The following is a 24,386-nucleotide window of genomic DNA, read 5'->3' as shown; positions in this document are numbered from 1 at the left end:
ATTCACTCCATTTTTCTTCCGAGGTTCCATGACAAAGTTCTTGTAACACCCAAGTAAGAAGGTGTTTTTTCATGATGGATGGCATGACTCACTGAGAGACAGGTTACTTATCTCAACACTGATCAGGAGGTCAGAGAAGAAGACAGTTTATTACAGTTTCGAGCTGGAACAAGCTGAACCTGGCCTTTTATCCCCCATGACCATCAGTTTAAAAATTCGGGCATGCATCCATAATATGTATTTATTTATAAATTGTATACTTATCATATGGCATGAATACACTATAAAATACACCGACAAATATTTAAATGAGACAAAGATTAAACAGTTTAAAATATTTTACTTTATTAACAGTACGAAACTTCTTTTGCTAAAAAAGGCTACTAATTAGAATATTCTGGTTGTTTTATCTTGTTAATCACTATGGCTTTATACTGGCTGTAGCTAATAACCTGAAACATATTCTACACTTAGTGGAGATTCGGCAGAGATGCTGGTTGAACGGAAGTCTGTATTTCAGTTAGTCTTCTGGATAACTTTTAAGTTTTCGGGGGGGATGGATTTGGCTGACTTGTCATAATTTTGATTGGTTTACCATCATTTGCACTCTCTAGTGTGGCTGAAGAAAAGCTCACCCCACGAGTATGTGTCGATTCTGGCATTTTCTTATTTTTCACTGATGCTCCTTATCATTATCTTCAAGATACAGGGTGGTTTTTTTGCAGGAATCTTTTTTAAGACACTGGTCCATTTTTTCAGGCTTGAGTGAAAACTACGTAATAGAACCCATAAACCCACTTCATGAGTAAACTACAGTGTATTCTAACACTGTGAAAAAATGTGTACCAGTGCAGACCCCGCCGTTCGTGCCTTTGTGGTTTGGAGTCCCCGCTCCCAGAAGGCCTCCAGAACTGCAGGTGACATGACCACATGAGGGTTCCAGGGACAAGCTGAATATTAAATAGTAGCACACAGTAATTTCTTATTTTCTATATTTCTTATTTGATGTGTAAAAAAAAAAAGTTCTTATGTTCTCATCACACAACCAACGGCATTATTTTATGGATTGCCTGGGATGTGGACATCCTGTTTGAGAGGCCACGGGGCTAGAATGATGGTTCTTAAACTTTGGTTTCACTGGCTCCCAGATGGTCCTGGAATTTGCATTTTAACAAACACCCTTGGCATCCCGAATGCAGATTAATTTGTGCTTGGAATCCCAGGACAAGCATAGCTCCCTGGAATCAGTATTCTTTGGCCACTGAGAGGGCCTGCCTCTGTCTGGTCAAGGGCCTAGTCCTGGAAATTCAGCTACCCCATTGCTCTGAAGGGTTGGAGTAAGCCTCTTGCACTAGGAATGAGCCCAGCGTGGCACCTGGGAGTCATGCTGGTAGGACTGTCACTGTCCACTTAAACTGTGAGTCTGGTGGAGTGTCAGAGGCCAGGAGTCCAGACCAGCAACTCCTTCTGAAAGGGGTGCCATTTAATCAGAACTGTGCATCTCTGTTTCTCCTTGGACGGCAAGCATGGTTGCTATGAGTAACTGAGAATCAACATTGTTCTGATATTTGGGGCTTCATTTTAACTATGGAAACCCAGGAAATTGGGAGAGTTTATTCCAAATGACTACTGTCCCGGGATATACCTTAAAAATGACTTAGAGGGGCGCCTGGGTGGCGCAGTCGGTTAAGCGTCCGACTTCAGCCAGGTCACGATCTCGCGGTCCGCGAGTTCGAGCCCCGCGTCGGGCTCTGGGCTGATGGCTCAGAGCCTGGAGCCTGTTTCCGATTCTGTGTCTCCCTCTCTCTCTGCCCCTCCCCTGTTCATGCTCTGTCTCTCTCTGTCCCGAAAATAAATAAACGTTGAAAAAAAAAAATTTTTTTAAATAAAAAAAAAAAAAATGACTTAGAACAGACCAGATACAACAGCCATCATCTTCATTTTCATTATCAGTGTGAATTTCATCTTGTGGTCACAATTTTCCTAACACTTGACAGTCTGCAAAGGACTTTGTTTTACCCCATGAGGGGGATATTTATCCTTTCCTTTTAAAAATGTGCATGCTGAGGATCACAGCCATCCCAGGTCACACTGGTCGTTGATGGTGAGGCCCAGACTTGAGTCTGGTCACATGTGTGCAATGGAGCACTCTCCCACGCTGTGGCTTCCTGGAAACCAAGAAGCCTAATTTTCACAAAAGATGGTTTACATTTTAGCAAGAAGGGAAAATCTGGTCATTGTGTCCGGTAGAAACAAAAACCGGTAGGGACACAGAGTGCTAACAATGGGTGCCCCCCAAATGCAAGATTTTCTTAGCAGTCGTTCAGAAAACAATGATGAGGACATTATCCAAAGTGGCATATTTTCTCCAAAGAGCTAAAAAAAAGCTTCTGTATTGTTTTCCAAATATGTTTCACCACTATCCCCACTTTGGCAGTGATTCTTCTATGTCAAAGTGTGGTTCTTCCTCTCACATGATTGGCTTTCATGGATTTTATTGCTCGTAATATCTGCTCACACTGCTCTTAACGACCTCGCTTTGCTCATTGACACTGGGAGGGTGACTACCATCTGTACCAACACTCTCAGAACCGCACAGAGATCTTCATTTTATAGTCTGTTGTGCCAGTGTTTGAGAAGGGGAGACAAGAACAAAGCAAATAGATGATGGTGAGAAGCAGTGAGAGAGAAAGAAGAGGTTTGTATTGCACGGCCAGCGTACATTAGAAGGTACATTTCCCTCAGTAAATGAAGCATCCTGGAGCCCATCCATTCTGGGTTGTTACACGGCAGTACACAAATCCCACTTGTATAGACTATGAGTACATCCTGGTCATACAGAGGTGAAGCACAGGGAACAAGATGGTAACACTTGGTAATCTACATGAAAGGTATTTGGATGCTAACTGCTCTTTCCATTTCTCTGTGGGTCAAACATTTTTTTAAACAGGGGCAGCTGGGTGGCTCAGCCAGTTGATAGCATCCAACTTCAGCTCAGGTCATGATCTCACGGTTCGTGGGTTCAAGCCCTATATCAGGCTCTGTGCTGGAGACAGCTCAGAGCCTGGAGCCTGCTTCGGATTCTGTGTCTCCCTGTCTCTCTCTGCCCCTCTCCTGCTTGTGCGCTCTGTCTCTCAAAAATAAATTTAAAAACTTAAAAAAAATTTTTAGTAAAAAATAAACTTTTTAAAAAAGCATCAGAAAATGGAAAAATAACCAGAAGAACGTTTGTAACAGCCATGACACAAAAATTGCTAACATTCTTTTAAAAATTTTTAAAAAAGTATTCATGCCAATACAAAAAAAAAAAAGTTGACAGGACAACAAACTACTCACAGAGATAGAAATGCAAATAACCAGTAAACGTGAAAAATGTTCAATCTCACTGGTAAGCCAGAGAAATGCAAATTAAACAATATATTACTGTTTTTTCCTTACAAATTAGCACAACAAATCATTTAAACCATTCTAATAATCAGTGCTGATGAGGTAGCAGTAGGACGGGCATACTTTTGTTTTACCACTAAAGGTGTAAGTTGGCACGAAGTTCTAAACGGCAGCTTCTCAACATGTGCGAGAAGCTTTTTAATTCATTTTTTTAATTTAGTGGTTGTACTTCTAGGAATTTGTCCTAGGAAATGAAAAGAGAGAGACATGAATCTGTGGATGTTTGTTAATTTCAGTGTTCTATTTAATACCAATAAATGTGGAAATAACCTTAAATGTTAATAGTAAAAGGATGATTAAATCTCTAACACATCTGGGGCTCCCGGGTGGCTCAATTTGTTAAGTGACCGACTTTGGCTCAGGTCTTGATCTCACAGTTTGTGGGTTCGAGCCCCATATCAGCCTCTGTGCTGGAGACAGCTCAGAGCCTGGAGCCTGCTTTGGATTCTGTGTCTCCCTGTCTCTCGCTGCCCCTCCCCTGCTCCCACTCTGTGTCTGTCTCTCAAAAATAAATGGACATTAAGTTTTTTTAAAAAAATCGATAACATATCTATGTGTATATTACATAGCTATTAAAACTGATATTATCCAAGAAATTTAATGACATGGAAAAATCTCACAGTATATGTTGAGGGGGAAGAAAGCAGGATGAAAAATTATATCTCAATTCAAATTCACTTCTAAATGCATAATAAAGAGAGGTAAAAAGATTGATAAGAAATACACAAATAGAGGGGCACCTGGGTGGCTCAGTCAGTTAAGTGTCAGACTCTTGGTTTTGATTCGGGTCCTGATCTCACGATTTTTGGATTTGAGCCTCACATTGGTCTCTGCGCTGACAGTGTGGAGCCTGCTTGGGATTCTCTCTCTCTCCCTCTCTCTGCACCTTCCCTACTCACTGGTTCTCTCTCTCTCAAAATAAACATTTAAAAAAAATTTTTTAAGGAAATCCATGAAGAGAGTTTCACTTCTAAGAAGATGGTGTAGACATACTTCTCCCTATTCCTTCTGATAAATACAGCTAAAAATCCTGGACATTATTATAAAAGAAGTTTATGAGGACTTAGAAGTCAGACCAGTTAGGGGGCCCTGGGACCCAAGGAAGGACATATGGTGAGGCCCCTGGATTTTCTTTCTGCTTTATGTATACTGTTATCCAACCTGTATCATTTTCCTTCTCTCTGAAGAGCTTCTGGTGACATTTCTTGCAAGACTCTGGTGACAAATTCCCTTAGTGTTCATCTATCTGAGGAGATCTTTATTTCCCCTTTGTTTTTGAAGGATAATTTTACTTAGATACAGAATTCCAGGTTGGTGTGTTTTATTCTTTCCACACTTCAAATATTTCACCCTGCTTTCTTGCTTGCATGGCTTATGAAGGGACGTCTGATACAATTTATACCTCTCTTCTATAGGTTAAGTTGGGATTTTTTTTCTTTGTCTTCTTTCGAGATTTTCTGTTTGCTCTTAGTTTTTCATAGTTTGAATAGGATATGCCTAGGTATAGTTTTTCAGGATTTATCCTAGCTTGGTATTCTCTGAACTCTCTGGATCTGTGGTTTAGTGTCTGTCATTAATTTTGGAAAATTCTCAGCCATCATTACTCAAATATGTCTTCCGCTCCTTTCTTCTTTGTTTTTCTGATATTCTCATTATATATATGTATGTTACACCTTTTATAATTGTGTCACAGTTCCTGGACATTCTGTTCTGTTCAGTCCTTTTTTCTCTTTGCATTTCAGTCTGGGTAACTTCTATTGACAGTTTTTTCAAGCTCATGGATTCTTTCTTTGGTTGTGTCCTATTAATAAACCCATCAAAAGTATTCTCCATTTCTTATGGTGTTTTGATTTCTAGCATTTTCTTTATATTCTTTGAGTTTCAAGGTTTCTGCTTACATTAAATATCTGTTCTTGCATGCTGTCTTTTTTTTCTATTAGAGCCCTTAGCTTATTAATCACAGTGATTTTAAATTCCTGGTCTGATACTTCCAAAATCTGTTATATCTGATTCTGATGTTGGCTTTGTCTCTTCAAACCTTTTTTTATTCCTTGCCTTTTAGCATGCCTTGTCATTTTTTCTTTTCTTTTCTTTTTTTTTTTTTTTTGAAAGCTGGACATGATGTATGGGTAACAGAAGTGAGGTAAATGAGTCTTTATCTGGCTACAAATTGTGCTGTATACTGTTTGCTGTAACTGTAGGTGTCTGAGGCTTCCAATTCTTCAACCGTCTTTGTTTTTGTCTCCCCTGGGGTCTTTGATTTTTCCTAGAAACTTCTTCCTAAATAGGCCTGAGCCCAAAGTCCTCTCATCTGTAATCCTCTGTAGATGTAAGTGTGTTGAGGCGAAGCATTCAATACTCCTTGATCAGGCCTCCGTCTTTCAGTGGGTCTGTGCCTCTGAACTGTTACCTTCACTAGTTTTTCTTGGAATTTCCTCCTCTTAGGTGAGACAGGAAGACTGGAAGGGCCTGGAGTTAGCTACTTGCCCTTCCTCGGGTCAGAGAATAATTTTCCTTGAGAGCTGGCCTTCATTACAGAGAACAGAACAAATAACAGAACTCTCTGGGAGTAGTTGGAAGTGGTTTCTTTTCCCTTCCCCTTGCCAGAAGCAGGAGGTGTTTTTCTGTGTCTTCACGGTGGGAATACGGAGAGGCCCCTGAAGGTAAAGTCATGAAAGTTTTACCCTGCCCCCAAGCTTTGGCCCCACTGAGGCATTTTGTTTTTCTTTTTGTTTTTTTTAATTTTTTTTAACGTTTATTTTTGAGAGTGACAGACAGAGTGTGAGAGGGGGAGGGGCAGAGAGAGAGGGAGACACAGAATCCGAAGCAGGCTCCAGGCTCTGAGCTGTCAGCACAGAGCCCGACGCGGGGCTCGAACTCATGGGCCTGGCCCATGAGATCGTGACCTGAGCTGAAGACGGACGACCAACCGACTGAGCCACCCAGGCGCTCGGGCCCCACTGAGTTTTTACAGCTCAAGTTAATACACATTGAGCCTCTGTCCATTTGTTAAGTGGAATTTAACTCTTCTTGCCAATACCAGCTCCAGCAGCAGGCTTCCATTCTGGAGCTTTAGTAGGGTCTGTCTGTCTCAGTCTCTCTCCAGTTTTCAGGGCAGTAGTTTTCCCTGTGATCTGGATTCTCTGACAGATCAAAGAAGAATTGCCTTTCAGTGTGTTGAGGTTCTTCTTATCACTCCCATCCTCACAATAACTTCCAAGCTCTTTACGCGTTGGAACAAAACCAAACGTCCATAAATTGCTTTCTAATGAAAATTTTACAAAAGTGGGCATCACAGTAGAGTCAAGAGATTGGGTCATTATGGTTGAGTTTAATTGATCCTAATTATGCTGACCAATTTAAAAAAGTGGAATCTACTTTCAAATGAAAAGTTTTAGTTTGTTATAGAGCATGTGCTCATGAGAGAGGGGGGTGGGGGGGAGAGAGAGTGCGCGACAGAGCAAGAGAGGGAGAATCTTAAGCAGGCTCCATGCCCAGCAGAGTTCAAACTCATGAAATGTGATATCATGATGAGCCGAAATCAAGGGTCTGGCGCTCAGCCAACTGAGTAAGCCAGGTGCCCTCAAATGAAAAGTTTTAAGACATACATTACACACACAGTCATTCTTATAACTTTGTTTTTACATTGCCCACCCCCCCCCCCCCGCCATGGAACTGCCTACTGCTTAATAAGAAAGACCTTCAACCACCTTTGATCCTTAAGTCTTTATAGTTATATAAAATAGCAGACATTTAAAGAATGTAAGTGCCAACTGCTTAGGGACAAGCATTTTGAATGTATTTAACATTGGCTATTCTGTGATTTGGTTTTACAAAACAATACAACATGCTATATTTTCTCTACCAAGAAATATTTTATAGTATAGTAATTCTGTCTGTTGTGGGTCATATAAACTCAGCCAGAAATAGAGCTTTTTATTCATGCTATAGTGGTCATTATCAGACTCAGAAGTTCATATGCTTAAAAAACAAGTACAGTTTCGTAGTAGTAAAAACGCTAAAGTTGGTCTAGTTTATTGTAATTACCAATAGAATATTTCCTATAAAATCTAATTGAACTAGGAAGCATTGTTTCAAAATTATAATTTGTGAAGCTGTTGAGATTTGATTTAAAATTTTCTTTTTCTTTTTTAAACTTAGGTTGCTTCCAGCTGTAATTGATCAGAAATCATTTATTTTCCCTCTAGAATCTGAGGGTAAACTTTGGCAACCCCAAAGACAGCACAGTACATTTCCACAAGCCTTTCCAAGAAAAAAGGTAGGCATAGAGATACCCATAAAGACAAAAAGGGGATTAGTGGGTGTGGAGGCTAGGGGGAGGGAAGAATGGGGAGAGACATCTAATGGATATTAAGTATCTTTTGGGGATGATGAAAATGTTCTGGAATTCAATAGTGGAGATGGTTGCACAACACTGTGAATCTACTGAACACTGCTGAATTATTCACTTTTTTTTAGCATTTTAGTTTTTAACTTTTTTTAATGTTTTATTATTTATTTTTGAGAGAGTGAGAGAGTGCAGAGGGGAAGAGGGGCAGGGAGAGAGGGAGACACAGAATCTGAAGCAGGCTCCAGGCTCTGAGTGATCAGCATAGAGCCCGACGCGGGGTTTGAACTCACAGACCGTGAGATCATGACCTGAGCCAAAGTTGGACGCTTAACCAACTGAGCCACCGAGGTGCCTTGAATTGTACACTTTAAAGGGATAAATTTAAGGTATATGAATTATAGCTCAATAAAGTTGTTAGAAAAAAAACTTTTTAAGAGCAAAGGTAGGAAATTTGCTTTGTGTTCTAAATGAGAAAACATGCCTATTGTTTCAATTATGTTCGTGGTAGGGTCAGTTCCTACCACAAGACAGCTTTCGTCAGAAAGCAAATATATCACAACAGAATGCCTTCCAATGCCTTCCAAAAAATGCCTGCCAATTTTTTAATTGGCAATAATCACACCTCAGATAAACCAATGGCTACGATACTGCCACTGTGCAAAGCCAGAATTTTGGAACAGGGACCTAGAAGGAAAGTTTCCAAGTGGCAAGGAATTGAGTTCAAGAGGTTACTGATTTTGCCTGTTGAGTGTTCTTGCTCTTTAATTCCTGTTCCCTCCCCAACCCCCCACAAGTGATAATAGCTCACCTCCTGTCAGTGCTTTTGGAACACTAACTTGTTTAACCTTCAGAATGATTCTAGAAAGACGTGCTATTATGGTCTTCATTTTATTGATGAAAAAACCAAGATTCAGAAATGTTAAAGAAATTGCCCAAGAGAACACAGCTAGTAAGTGTCAGGGCCAGGATGATGAACCCAGAAATGTAGGCATAACCACTGTGGTACCCCTTTGTAGGCAATAACTTTGTTGAGGTATAATTAATATACCATAAAATTCACCCTTTTTAAGTGTTCAGTCAGTGGTTTTTAGTATCTTCCCCAAGCTGTGAAGCCATCATGCAGTACCCTTTTTATAATGGCATTATCCGTATTTTTCCTTTACCACACTTGGCAAAATTTCTAACTAGATTTTTTTTTAAGTGTCAGCTTCTCTGACTAGAATGGAAGTTTAATGAGGGCAGAAGCCATGTCAGTTTGCTCATTGCTGTATATTGCCAGGGGATTCTCCATAAATGCTTGTGGAATGAAGAAAGGACATCATAGGGACCCCTAAGGGGGTGCCCACCCCCATGTAAAACCAGTCCAGGCTCCACTACACTCGCAAAACAGCCAACTCTGACCACGGTCGTGGCACTTCTTACACGGAGTTCATTTGGCCACTATCTGTGTGCCAAGAATTGGCAGAGGCGCACTATGATCAATGATGCCAGGTCCCTGCTCTCAGAGCTTACATTCTAGTCAGGGGAGACAGACCATCGATAAGAAAATACCACATCATAATAAAGGCTGTTCTGAAAAGAAAAGGGAGTGCTATGATAAAGGGAGCTTAAACTTCTCACCTCCCTTACTAGTAAGTCTCTGCTTCAGCTCAATTTTCCCCCTCTCCCCCAAGAATCTCAGGAGGGTCACTGGTGGCCCACAAGTAGAAGATTGGGGCTCTTTGGAAACAAAATATCTGAAACTAGGACTCTCTCGAATGTATAGCTGCTATTATGATTCCGGAAAAAAATAAAACCACAGCCAGAACGTATTTTCCCAGAATAGTTTTGAATCCTGGAGAATGATCATAAAGATAGGGAATCTTATGTGCAGTGTGTAAGCCCAGAGTTCTTTTAAAGACTGTGAGCATGGGTGAGCTTCATTTACAAGGGGCATGGACGGTTTCCTACCCTGACTTTACCTCCAGGGCCTAGATCCCTATTGTTGTTTTATTTCTAATATCAGTGACATCTGCTTAAAAATGCATAACCGCTGACATACAAGATAGCCCTAATTTTGCATTGTAAACTCAATGACAAACAGTGCTGTTTTGCCAGCTGTTCCCGCAAGCCTACTACACCAACCTAAAAGCTTGTATTATTAAGTAGCAGGGAAATCCAACTGGGATATTGCCACCTTTAATTGCCCACTGCCAACCTGTTCGACTAGGTAAACCCCGGTTGCTTCTTTAAGCTTCCTTTCTCCAAAGTAGATAACGATTTTTGGAGTTCCATTTAGCACCAAAAACTTGCATGACAAACAATTAGGAGTTGCTCAATTATAATTACACTCATAATTAAGAATTGTTTACGAGGACAGCTACATGCCAAAGAATGAAACTGGACCATTTTCTCACACCATACGTGAAAATAAACTCAAAATGAATTAATGACCTAAATGGGAGACCTGAAACCATGAAATTCCTAAAAGAAAACAGACAGTAATCTCTTCTACATCAGACTTAGCAACACTTTTCTAGATAGGTCTCCTCAGGCAAGGGAAACAAAAGCAAAGATAAGCTATGTGGACTACACCAAAATGAAAAGCTTTTACACAGCAAAGGAAACCATCCATCAGCAAAAAAGAAAAACAAAAAACAAAAAACAAAAAAAAACCAAAACACAAAAGAAACAAGGCAACTTACTGAATGGGAGCAGATGTTCTCAAATGATATTTTCAATAAGAGGTTATACAACAAATAAATATATAAAGAACTATAAATATAAACACTAAAAAAACCCAATCTGATTAAAAAATGGGCAGGGCATCCGGAATAGACATTTTTGCAGAGAAGGCATAGAGATGACCAATAAACACATGAAAAAATGATCAACATCACTGATCACCAGGGAAATGCAAATCAAAACCGCAATGAGCTATCACTTTCCACCTGTCAAAATGGCTAGACTCGAAAAGGTAAGAAACAGCACGTATTGGAGAGCATGTGGAGAAAAGGGAACCCACGTGCACGGTTGGTAGGAATGTAAACTGGTGCAACCACTGTGAAAAGCAGTATGGGGCTTCCTCAAAAAATTAAAAAATGGAACTACCACATGATCCAGCAACTCCACTATTGGATATTTACCTAAGAAAATGAAAACATTCATTTAAAAAGATGCAGGCACCCCTATGTTTATTGCAGCATCATGTACAATAGCCAGGATATGGAAGCAACACAAGTGTCCATCGATAGATGGATGAATAAAGAAGATGTGGTACATATACACAATGGAATATTACTCAGCCATAAAAACGAACGAGATCTTGCCATTTGTGACAACATGGATGGACCTCAAGGGTATTATGCTAAGTGAAATAAGTCAGACACAGAAAGGCAGATACTATAGGATTTCACTTACATATGGAATCTTAAAAAAACAAAAACAAACAAACAAAAAAAACAAATGAAGCAACAAATACCAGACTCTTAAATACAGGGAACAAACTGGTGGTTAACAGAGGAGAGGTGGATGGGGGATGGGCAAAATGGATAAAGGGGATTAAGAGGTACAAACTTGCGGTTATAAAGTAACTAAGTCAGAGATGAAAAGCATAGGGAATATGGTCAGTAATATTGTGAGGGAAAAAAAACAATTGCGTATTGATCTTCTTTTACTTTCGAAAAAGCTGTATTGTGATGACTTTTCTTCACAGTGTATCTTTGCTCCTCATCAACACCAGCTCAGCCCCTCTTTGGGGAACCTCAGGCTACAGGGTTTGAAATAAAAACAACAAAGGAGAAGATGGAGGGAAGAAGAGAAGGAGAAAAAGTTTAGGGGCCAAGAGAGCATTTGATTTTCTTGTAGTATCTGGTGAGCAAACTCCTACACTGTTCAGATCAAAGGACCTCCTTACAAGCACGATACAGGCTGTGGAGCAAGGAAAATAAACGCATCCCATTGCTTGAAAATGATTCCCTCTCTTAATTCCATACAATGGATGCTTTATCAGTCGAACAAACATAAAAAATACACTGTGATCCACTATGATGCAGCAATGTGCACGATCAGGGTCTAAGATGGGAAGGATCCAACTTTGTGGATGTGGATCGAATTGAGAAAGTGATTTCCAAACTTTGCTCTGAAACTGAAGTTTTGAAGATTTTGGACATCATGAAGAATAATATGGTGAGAGATGAAAGAAGGAAAAAGACCAAGTAAGCATGGCTTCCCAGACTGTCGCTGAGAGTTCTGCCTCACTTGGCGTTGGGTGGAAAGTTTTGCAGATGAGATGGTAATTGCATTTCACAGACCAGAGCGCACAGAAGACAAGGCCCCCAATGAGCCAACCACTGTGACCTCCATCTTCTCACAAGAAGCTAGGCTCCATGAAAGCAGTGGCTTTTAAAAAATGTCTGCTCCTTTTCCCCGGGTTTTTAAAACCCTTTTATTATGGAAATATCCAAAGAGAAAACAGTCCAGGAATGACCATTTCTCCTTCACCTAGATTTAATAACTATTAAACTTTGCCATTTTTGTGTCATCACTTTTTACTGAAGTGTTTTAAAATACAGACCTGGGGCGCCTGGGTGGCGCAGTCGGTTAAACGTCCGACTTCAGCCGGGTCACGATCTCGCGGTCCGTGAGTTCGAGCCCCGTGTCTGGCTCTGGGCTGATGGCTCAGAGCCTGGAGCCTGCTTCCGATTCTGTGTCTCCCTCTCTCTCTGCCCCTCCCCCGTTCATGCTCTGTGTCTCTCTGTCCCAAAAATAAAAATAAACGTTGAAAAAAAAAATTTTTTAATGAAATAAAATAAAATACAGACCTAAGGACATTTCATCCCTCAATGCTTTAACATGCATCTTTAAAAATGAACATACTCCTATGGCTGAGTCGGTTAAGCGTCCGACTCCCGCTCAGGTCATGATCTCACAGCTCATGGGTTTGAGCCCCGCATTGGGCTCCGTGCCGACAGCTCAGAGCCTAGAGCCTACTTTAGATTCTTTGTCTCCCTCTCCCTCTGTCCCTCCCCTGCTCACACTCTGTCTCTGTCTCTCAAAAATAAATTAAAAATGTTAAAAATTTTTTAAAAAATGAGCATATTCCTACATACCCACAGCACCATTACCACACCTAAAAAATGAACAATAATACGTGAATACAATAAATACTCAGGTCATACTCAGATTTCCCCAATTAATCCTCAGATGGCTTTTACCAATCCTCTGTCCAAACCTGGATCTGCCAAGATACATCCTTTGCATTTGATCATTTCTCAAAGCTCTATTAATCCAAAGCAGAGAGACTCTGTTTCGTTCATTGCTGTAATCTGTGCCCAGACAGTGCCAAGCCCGGAGTAGGCTCTCACTAGATGACAACAACATCGTGGTTAGAAGTATGGGTTCACATCCTGGGTCCACCACTTCCTACCTGTTCCTTGGCAAGTCACTTAACCTCTCTGTGCCTCACTTCCTCATCTGCAAAATGGACGTAAGAATAGCCCCTACCTCATAGAGCTGCTGTAAGGATAAAGGAGCTAATATTTGTAAATGTTTATAACAGCACACCATACATGGGTGACTGTTATACAAGTGTTAATTCTTATTATGTGCTGATGAATACTGGTCAATCTCAATTATGTGCCTAATATGTCCCAGATACTATTTAGGCATCAGCCAAACATCTCTGCTCTCATGGAGCTTACATTCTAGTTGGGGTGGGGCAGTCATTAGGAAAACAAAAAATGATGCACAAAGTAATTATATAGTATGTTAGTTGGTGAGAGAAAAGCTGGGGAAGGAGCCTAGGGGCGTTGGATGGTCTCACTTGAGCAGGAATCTGATGGATGAGAGGGAACGAGTCTTTGGCTATTTGGAGGCAGAGCATTCCAGGCAAAGGAATTGGAGCATGCAAAGACCCTGAATTAGGAGTGTGAACAGCAAGAAAGCTACAGGGGAATGTGCAGGGGGAGAGGAGTAGGAAAAGTGGTAGGGGGCCGGATCTCAAGGACCGTTGTGAGGACTTTGGATATCACTGTGATGGGAAGCCACTGGGGTCTTGTCCTTCAAGGATGTAAAAGAACAAGGGCAGAAGCAGGGTGACCACTTAGGAACCGGTGTGGGCCATGACGATGAACTTGTAGCTCATCCTCACAACATTCTGAGGGAAGGAATTATTATTATGCCCATTTTGCAGATATGGGACTGGAAGATGGGAGATGATTCTAATCTAAACCTAAGCAACAGCAGAACTGGGATTCAAATGCAGGTCTGTTTGACCTCAAAGTTCCGGCCATTTCTCACCATTGTGAGAAAATACAAAAACTTGGGCTACCTGGGTGGCTCAGTCGGTTGAGCATTCAACTTTGGCTCAGGGATAGCTCACGGTTTGTGAGTTCGAGCCCCACATCAGGTTTGCTGCTGTCAGCACAGAGCCTGCTTTGGATTCTCTGTCCCCCTCTCTCTGCCCCTCCCCTGCTCGCACTCTCTCAAAAATAAACAAACATTAAAAAAAAAAATACAAAAACTTGAGTTCCCTTCCTGTGTTTGCCACAGGGAAATTTACAACTGAAAAACAAACAAACTAACAAAAAAACCCACAGCAACATAAAGGCCTGATTCGGTTCACAAATGGCCCTAACTATAGCCAGAATTATCCTCAGGTATGTCCCTCCAAACTTTCCCAGAGAAACTTCTCAATCAACACACCTGCTCAAGATGAACTTTTTTACTTTCCGATTTGTTGCAGTACAACTAATGTAGCAATTATGAAGCCGTGCTAGAATTATTCGTAATACATTATGATACTCTATCATGTGTGATACCGTTTGGCTATAACTGGTTACTATTCACTTGGCTTACCTATACACTTTCAAGAGGTTCACAAGCTATAGCTTATGGAACAGATGACTAAGTGTGAGCTTTGGGGCTATTTCTATAAAAACTAGGCATCAAAAATAGGCCATTAGGACTATACCTCCTAATAATATTGTTTCTATAGAAGATTCACTTAGCTACATATTTATGACTCATGACACCTTTCCCAGAAACAGAAGTAACTTACTACCTACAAGTGCAAGGACTACCCGAATTTCATTAGATGGTATTTGATGGTTCAGTAACATTTTGAAGGTGGCATCCCAAATTTCTCATGCCTTGCTCTCTACCTTCCCAGGAAATACTAACTTCTGGACACGCAGGAGAGCCATCGTTCTCTGGCTTCCCTACTCAGGAGGGTAGTTAGTAGCAGAGGGAGGTCAGTCATAGAATTAGTGATTGGCCCACGTGCCATAAAAATTGGACAGAATGTCACCTTTGGCCCACACCACGGCCGTCCACTGATGATTGTGGCATGGTGGCACATTGTAATGATAGCATAAACATAGTGAAACTAAAAAAAAAAAAAAAAAAAAAAAAAAAAGTCTTTCATCCCCGGTGTGCTATTTCCTCAACTATTTTACTTTTAATGGTACTATGTGTGATGTAGAAGATCTGTGTGTGTCTGTGCCGTAAGGGGTTCAAAGTTTGTAGACGGGCATCCTACGGCGTTGGCAATGCCATAACACAGGTTTAGGAAAAATGCTCCTGTAGGGCTAGCAGGGTATGCCAACTCCCTGGGCTTTGTTATGACCAGTAAGTACATCAGCTCTAAAATCTGTTTCAAGCACAACAGCTTCTGACCACCATGTCCTTGTCTGCCAGCTCCTGTAGTATGTTCTCCCGACAATTCTTCAACACTCTAAGAACCTTTACCGACCTCTCAGTATTTCACTCTTTATCACTTTTGCCTTATGGTCCTTTTCCTCCTTAGCTAAGTTAGGTTGCATGCTTGTGGCAGAAACTGTTGCTTCCCTAGCCGATACCCAACCCCCTTTCTGCATTACAGACAGCCGTGATTTGGTTCAGGACGACATCACGCGCGAGGATGATCCCTCATTTCTGAGGCCTCCTTGCCGTTAAGCACGACCATGTGTCGCAGTTCTGTCCAGTGAGTACTGAGTGGCTCATTTTTAGCTAGAGATATGGCTGCTCAATAAAGACTGTATTTCCCAGCCTCCCTTGCAGCCGGACACAGGACCAAGTACTGGCCAATGAAGTGTAAGGGGAGGTATCGTGGGCGGTTGTCTGGAAACTTCCTTAAAAGATGGCTGGCTTGCATTCTTTGACCCTTTTCCTGCCTTCATTTATCCTGCTGCCTGGAAGGAAGCTATGATGGCTAGGACTCCAGTAGCAAACGTAGACCCACAGGAGGAAGCCTATACAGTAGGGATGGCAGGGAGCAACTTCATGAACTTCCAAACCAAGCCTGAAGAGCCCAGCCCCGGACTTCGTATACACGAGAGGAATCCATTCTGTCTTATTTAAGCAATACTCTTCCAGTTTTCAGTCAGAGACAAATGTAGTCCTGGCCTTCCCATTACCAAATTAATTAATTTTTCTATGTGTGGATTTATATTTTATGTCTTCTCCTTTGTCATCATGGAAGTGTCCCTCTTATTAAGGCCTTCGATTTTGCATTTATCCCTTCTCATTAGCCATCAATTTCTCACTCCTCAACCCCCCCCCCCCCCCAGATCTTTGTATGACTAGCTCAGTTTTTTCATTCAGGTCTCAATACAACTGTCATCTCATCAGAGAGGCTGTCCTTGACCACCGTATCTAAGGGAGCCTCCCATTATTCTCTATCCCACTTATGGCCATCTGAAATTAATTATACATCTGTTGGGGCGCCTGGGTGGCGCAGTCGGTTAAGCGTCCGACTTCAGCCAGGTCACGATCTCGCGGTCCGTGAGTTCGAGCCCCGCGTCAGGCTCTGGGCGGATGGCTCAGAGCCTGGAGCCTGTTTCCGATTCTGTGTCTCCCTCTCTCTCTGCCCCTCCCCCGTTCATGCTCTGTCTCTCTCTGTCCCCAAAATAAAAAACGTTGAAAAAAAAAATTAAAAAAAAAATTATACATCTGTTTACATGGTTATTATAATTCCTTACATCCCTTCAAGAATATCAGATCATGTGGGCAGGGACTTTTTCTTGTTCACCTACACCTAGCAGGGTTTTTTGTTTTTGTTTTTTACCTTTTATCTATTTTAAATGTTTATTTATTTTGAGGCAGGGGGAGGGACAGAGAGAGAGGGAAAGAGAGAATCCCAAGCAGGCTCCACACTGTCAGCGCAGAGCCTAATGTGGGGCTCAGTCTCATGAGCCGTGAGATCATGACCTGAGCTGAAACCAAGAGGCAGATGCGTAACCGACTGAGCCACCCAGGCACCCCCACCTAGCAGGCTCTTAATAAATGCTGGAATGAATGAATGAATGAATACATTTTGTTGTGAGTAGAGGAAGAGAGATAGAGGTTAGGGGAGGTCTCCCAGAGGACATTGTGCCTGATCTGAGCTCAAGTTTGGAAGTAAGAGTATGTCTAGAAGACACCAGAGAGAGAAGAGGACATTTGCCGAAGAGGGAACAGCATGCTCACTCACAGAGATGGAGAGGACGTGTTGTATGTGGCCACAGGCTGGCTGCTCTCTGAGCAGTCACGATAGAATGTAGCAGAGGGGGCTGGACGGTAGGAAGGGGCCCGATTCTGCCACCCTAAGGGGAACTTTTGGGGGATGTTAAAGAGGTAAGAGACGTATTTTAATTAGTGATCAGAGACTCCGTCCTTCCAGAGTTTATGCAGAGGATGGACTGGCAGTAAGGAGACCACCACACTGGCCATTGCAGAGGTGTATTTAACAATCAAGGAGGGCCCGGACCAAAGCAAGGCCCATGAGGATTAGAGTGAGAGTAAAGGATTTAGCAGATAGGAAGTTGCATCAGGAGTGTATCAACTAACATTTCTTTACGACGTGGCAGCATGTTACAATGGAAAGAGGTGTTAAAGTCAGAGACGTAAATCAAATCCTACCTCCTCACTAGTGGGCCCTTGAGAAGTCACTAAACCAATTATCGTCATTGGTAAAGGAGTGATAATATCACATACTCCCTCTTGTCCTTTTTTAAAATAATTTAAGGCTTATTTATTTTTGAGAGAAAGAGAGACAGAGTGTGAGAGGCAGAGGGACAGAGAGAGAGGGAGACACAGAATTCAAAGCAGGCTCCAGGCTCTGAGCTGTCAGCACAGGGCCGGACACGGAACTCAAACTCACAAACCGTGAAATCATGACTCGCGCTGAAGTCGGACGCTTAACCGACTGAGCCACCCGGCCATCCGTCTCTTGTCCTTTTAAAGACTAAAGTGAGTCAGTTGGATTAGGACAATACCCACCTGTTATGGTGCCCGGCACAAAATGGGAGCTGAGTAAATGCTTGCTCTCTCCCCCAACCTTTCTCATAGTCTACAACTCAACTCCTACAGGAATCAGAAAACAGGAGGGGCCCATCTGACTAGGAGTAGTTAAGTCTTAAGGTTTTGTGAACCTGAGGCAGTTAGGCAGCAGCTGGGTAATTTAGAAGCAGCTTGGAGTTAAGTGATGCTGTGATTGTTGGTCCCTCCAGCCCCGGCAGAGAGGTAGAGGGGCTGTCGTACATCAGAGAGTGATAGAGTTGAAACAATAGTAAATTCGTGAATAGTTTGATTTTAATTACCCTTTAATTTTAAGTAGGCCTTTTTACTAAAGAAATTATTTTTTGAATAGACACAAAAATACAGAATGAAATCCACATAACCCACAAGCAGCTTTAACATTTGCCATAACGTTACCATTCTTATTTCATCTATTCCCTCCACATTTTTTGAAGTCTTATATTATATTATTTATTGAGAGAGATGGGGGAAGGGGGAGAGAGAGAGAGCACACGCAAGAGCTGGGGAGCAGCAGAGAAAGAGGGAGACAGAGAATCCCAAGCAGGCTCCACATTGTCTGCACAGAACCCGACGTGGGGCTTGAACCCACAAACTGTGAGATCATGACCTGAGCCGAGATCTAGAGTCGGACACTTAACTGACTGAGCCACCCATGGCCCCCAGTGAAGTCTTTTAAAGCAAATCCCAGCCATCATATTATCTTACCCTTAAGCACGTCAGATAAGGACTTAAAAAAAAAAAATAATAACTGGGGCACCTGGGTGGCTCAGTTAAGCGTCTGACTTCGGCTCAGGTCATGATCTTACAGCTCGTGAGTTCCAGCCCTGTGTCGGGCTCTGTGCTGACAGCTCAGAGCCTGGAGCCTGCTTCAGATTCTGTGTCTCCCTCTCTTCTGCCCCTTCCCCACTCACACTCTGTCTCTCTTTCTCCTTCAAAAATAAATAACATTAAAAAATTTAAAAAAAAACCCAGAAAAACCATAACTATTATCACATCTAACAAATTTAGCAATGCGTTAATACCGTATAATTTCCAGTCATTGTTCCGTTTTCCCCAATTATCTTGAAGTTTTTTAAAATTGTTTTAATGTTTATTTTTGATAGAGACACAATGACAACGAGACAGAGCATGAGCGGGGGAGGGGCAGAGACACAGACTCTGAAGCAGGCTCCAGGCTCTGAGCTGTCAGCACAGACCTGAGCTGAAGTCGGATACTTAACCGACTGAGCTAACCAGCGCCCCAGGTCTTTTCTTCCTTTTTTTTTTTTTAAGTTTATTTATTTATTTGAGAGTGACAGAGACAGTGTGAGTGGGGGAGGGAGAGGGGGAAGGAGAAGGAGAGAGAGAGAGGGAGAGAGAGAGAGAGAGAGAGAGAGAGAGAATCCCAAGCAAACTGTACTGCCAGCACAGAGCCTGACTTGGGGCTTGAACTCATGAAACTGTGAGATCATGACCTGAGCCAAAGCCAAGAGTCACTTGCCTTTCCAACTGAGCCACCCAGGTGCCCCTACCTCAGCTCAGGTCCTGAGCTCAGGGTTATGAGTAGAAGCCCTGTGTTGGGCTTCATGCTGAGCATGAAGTCTAGTTTTAAAAAATTATATAAAGTAATATATAACATATATGTACATAAAGAACTCATGGGTTTTTATATATTTATAATATATAATTATACACACACACACACACACACACATATGTGTATGTATATAAGGAACTCATAGGTTTTTATATATTTGAAGTGTTTTGATCCATAGCATTTTTTGGCCAGTAGGCTCCCGAGTAGTGCTTTATCATTTCAAGATACTTAACGTACATTAATCATTTCAACCTCACAAACAACCCTGTGAGGGTAGGTATTATTACCCAGTTTTACAAATGAGAAATCTTGAGCACGTGGCTTGAACCACGATGTCTATTGTTCTTTCCATTAAATATAATAATGGTTGAAAGAATCAGAGTATTAAAGGCAACTGGATTCTTTTTTCTTTTTTCTGGTTTTGAGATTAAACAGCAGAAGTCTTTAACCAGTGGGAATATAATATTAGGCGATATCCACTTTAGAAGGCATTACTTGCAGCAAACACTGTTGAGAATAATGTTATGCTGATAATACTGTAACTTAGTAAATAGCCTGTCTCAACTTTGTTTGTGAAGCATTTCAATTTTGATTACTCTGTGCGGGATCTACCGCTCGGATGTATGTCATTTTATGGTCTGCCCATGTCTGGGGAGCTGGTATTACACGCTGCCTAGTGTTTTTAATTCAGAACTTCTTCGAAAAGAAACCTTAGCCTCTTATGTTTAAACCCTAGTTTTAATAGCATAAGCTATTTCCTTCTTATATAGCTTTGTGGGCATAGTAATAAAATAAATACCACAAAATCACTGATGAGATGAAAATTGAGCTCCCTGCTTCTGTGCAGCCATGTAGGTAAAACAGTAATTGGCTCTGATAATAACTTTTGTTCTTACAAACCAAAGTCTAAATGAGAGTCACATTTGATATATCTGCTTGTAATTACTATCAAAAGGAGAGAATTCTAAGTTGAGATTGTTTAGTTGACTCAAGATAGATTAAATAAATTGCTGCCTTTTCTTGATCAATTTAAGACAAATTTCTGAAGTTATTTTTGATATTTTATCTTACTGTCAGGAAAAAGGATCTTCCCGAGTTTGCTCTTCAGCATAGTGGAAGGATGAATTTTTTCTTTTTTAAGTTGACAACTGTTTTTCTTAACAAAAAATCTTATTAGTAGATCTGATAATGCAGCTAATGCTTATAAGTATTTTCCTATATATCTCGATAGGTGGTTTGTGAGACAAATTTAGGTGATGAATATATTTGTAGTGATTTACAGTGAAACCATTTGGTATGTTAATGTTATTTAAATGCGGGCTCTTTTAATATGTTTTTAAAAGGGAAATTTAATCATGTGTTGTATTATTTTGGCATACCCATGCTTTGGTGCCAACAGAGTAAATATTAGAATATTAATAATTTTAAAGGACCTCTCCCATAGCTTTAGAAAACGACTGATAGATAATTGATATTACAACCTGTCATTTCTTTTGGATTTCTATTTACATTTGGATTTCTTTCCATAAGGAGCTATGTCTAATGCCACAGAAACATACATATGGGCAGAAAACCACCAGATTTTAATGCCACTTTTAACAATGGCTCTGTATTTGGTCATTTCCTCCCTACACCAGTACGACAGCCACACAAAGTTGATGGAGCATAAGGAAACTAAGAAAATGCTACGGTCCACCGAGCCAATGATCCCAGAATTAAAAAGTTCTAACAAAGCTTAGACATGATAGATGAAGCTATTACCATCAATTGTATCCAGGGTTCACATTTTAAAAACACCCTAATTACAGAAACTACATCCAGTCAATATAATACATATTAGCAATTTCCCAATCCTTGCTGGATGGGAAATTATTCTGAAAGTTTAATTAAGAAGGAAAAAATTATGTTTAGGTATTAATTTCAATAAAAGAGGCATTCAGCTTCCACGCAAAAGCCCCGGAGTAGTGCTGGGAGTGTGGGTTACCCACAGAAGGAAAGCCATTTATAATTAGGCACAACACTGTTTTCACAATCACATGTACTTCAAGGAGGAGGAAACAGAAATGCCTTACATGCAACCTGTATCCCTGCATGGGTTAAATGAAGTGGACAGCTGAGCACAGTTATTTAAAGATTTGGTTTAAAAACTGCTATTTAAACAAATAAAAAGAAGGTTTGGAGCCTGTGCTAAGAAATAACTTATCAGGACAGCACGCATTCCATAGATATTTCTGTAATGTTCCCCTTCACCTTGACCTCAGGCACAGCCCACTTATGAATGTTGATGACCAAACAGCCGGGTCATGAACTAATCTTCCTGGTTTCTACAACCATTTTAACAATTGCATCAGATCACCCCCAGAACTAAGACACTCAATTGAAAGGAAAAAAATTTTTAATTGCTCACAACACTTCCTTTTGAAAAAGTCACAAGGGACCCATCTTTTAGGATTCCATTTACATGAAATGCCCAGAAGGTCTAAGAGACAGAAAGTAGACTAGTAGTTGCCAGGGGCTGGAAGGAGGTGGAGGGAATGGGGAGTGACTGTTAATGGGTAGGAGGTTTCTTTTGGGGTGATGGAAATGTTCTGAAATTAGGGGTGATGGCTGCACAGCTTTGTGACTATGCTGAAAAAAATCACTGAAGAGTATATATACTTTTAAAGGTGTGAATTTTATAGTATGTGAATTACATATCACAATAAAGTGTCACAAGACTTCAGAAACTGTCAGTAATGTCATATTCCTTAAGTGTCAACTTACCTTTCAGCATCAAATCATAGAAAGCCAAAGCTGGGGAGGATGGGGGGGGGAGGCAGGATGGGGGGGGAGGCAGGAGGGGTGGGGGTGGAGGTTGGAGGGTGGGGGTGAGGTGAATAGTTCTCCAAGAGACCTTCAAGTCTAACTGCTGCATTTTGCAAATAAAGAAACCGATTTTCAAAGAAGGAAAGTAACTTACCCAAGGTTACATGCAGGCAGTCGGGGGCGGGAGGGAGCAAGATTGGAACTTAGGTCTCTCTGCACACCTACCGCATGCCCCTTTCCACCACCACGGTGCTGTCTTCTCTGGTGGTTTATAGTTAGGCATCGCAGCCGTAGCTAATTTGAATTATTTAAAATGAGGAACACGTGGTTCAAACAAGATGCCTTTTTTTTTCCTAATGAAAGCACACGTGTATCCCATAGATAGCTAAACCTCTGTGGAATCACTAAATTTGTTGCGGTAAATTCACCAAGTCCCCACTGAGATTTACCTGTAAATGTCCCTTGAGGAAAGTGGCCACATTAACAGACCAAGGGAGCCCTCTACCTGTGTATTTGTAGTATAGATTTCATTGGCAAAAATCCTTGACCTGGAAAGCTAAAAATAAACCGAGACCAGGTATCCCGGTCTTTTGTCCACCTTGGTTGGCTTCTAACATTATTTTTGAGGAAATGAATGGCGTCCAAGGTTGTGTCTGTATGAGAGATAGGATACGTGGAGGAAAATCTGCAGAAAGTTCCTTTTCTGTAAATAAAAGAGACCAATTCGCAGCCTAAATAAGAAACCCAAATATATATGTATATGTATATGTGTATATATATATATATATTTTTGCAATAAGAATTACATTAAAATAATTATTTTCAAAGAACTTCATACTCCTTTGAGGATATAAAATGTTAGTAAGCATTTTTGTTCATTCAGCATGAAAGTTTCATTGTTTCTTTGTTCTAGCGAAAGATAGGGTTGAATGTAAAAATCATGCACGATCCTGAAAACATCCACCACAGAGGTGCTATAAATTCGACCTATGGAATCAGTTTGCCATACATTAATCAGAGAAAAGCATGTGTAAGTAACGAGTTGTTTTCATGAGCTCTTAATTTCTTCAAGAATCAAAAGTCATATATTTTGTAAGATACAATGTCGATTTTAAGTAAAGATTTTGATCCTTTTGTTCTTAGAATTTGGGGGAGATGAGGTGGAGTGGCTTTCATTTGGTTTATAATTACAAATGATGAAAAATGTGTAAACCTACTTTTAGAGGCTCTCTTTGTAGCCCATTCAATTTTGTCTGTTTTACCTGCCGTTCGTAAATAATCTGGCATCGTAATTTTAACAAGGATGAGATAATTTAACAACAACGAAAATGAATAGAGGAATTTTAAATATTTTATTTCTTTGATAGCAGGCTCACCGCTAGAAAAAGCAAAAGGAAACAGCAGCGTATCATTGGCTTCCATGGCATATGATCATATAGTACACAAAATTTAAGAATATTATTCTAAATCTGAAGCAAGCATGAATTAATTCTTTATGTCAGCAAAAGGAAGAGAGGGAAGAATAATCAAATGCAGATTGGCATTAAATGATCCCAGAGTCTGTGCCTCTATTTGGCTGCTAGGTGTCCCAAAGCCAGGACTGTACTTTCTGTGTTGTGGGGTTTTCTTAGGAGATTTCAAAGAAATGCTTCATTTTCATTGAGAAATCATTTGATATGAGATTATTTCTAAACCTGAAAAACAGTTACTGAGATGACATCTATAAATTTTTAAATACACTTTTAACCTCGAAAGCTCTTAAATGCATGCTTTGGTGAAATCAAGACTAAAACCAAGATTAATTTTAGAATTGAATTGCAAAACCATTTCTAACCAGAAGAGTCTCTTAGATTAATCTTCTGAATTTCCTACGCAGACATTTTCATCTGCCTGCTTCATTCATGTAACCCTGAACTGTATTTTTAGTTT

General features: G+C 40.8%; 1 protein-coding gene across 2 annotated transcripts in view; it reads left to right on the top strand.

The window, feature by feature from the left end:
* IQCH (IQ motif containing H) overlaps positions 1–24,386 on the top strand; it is a 212,212-nt gene that overhangs the window by 14,365 nt on the left and 173,461 nt on the right. Inside the window, exons 4-5 of one of the 2 annotated variants that reach the window (XM_047074895.1) lie at positions 7,609–7,726; positions 23,371–23,487. In XM_047074895.1, coding sequence (XP_046930851.1) covers positions 7,609–7,726; positions 23,371–23,487 — 235 coding nt within the window. The remainder of the gene's footprint in view (positions 1–7,608; positions 7,727–23,370; positions 23,488–24,386) is intronic. The other variant, XM_047074896.1, reaches the window with a different exon arrangement.

This window comes from Lynx rufus, unplaced genomic scaffold (assembly GCF_022079265.1).
Source record: "Lynx rufus isolate CCGP_SWC_20201006 ecotype Redwood Valley unplaced genomic scaffold, mLynRuf1.p SCAF_13, whole genome shotgun sequence".
Taxonomy (NCBI): domain Eukaryota; kingdom Metazoa; phylum Chordata; class Mammalia; order Carnivora; family Felidae; genus Lynx; species Lynx rufus.
The sequence above is the reverse complement of the archived record's forward strand: the minus strand, read 5'-3'. Positions and strand labels throughout refer to the sequence as shown.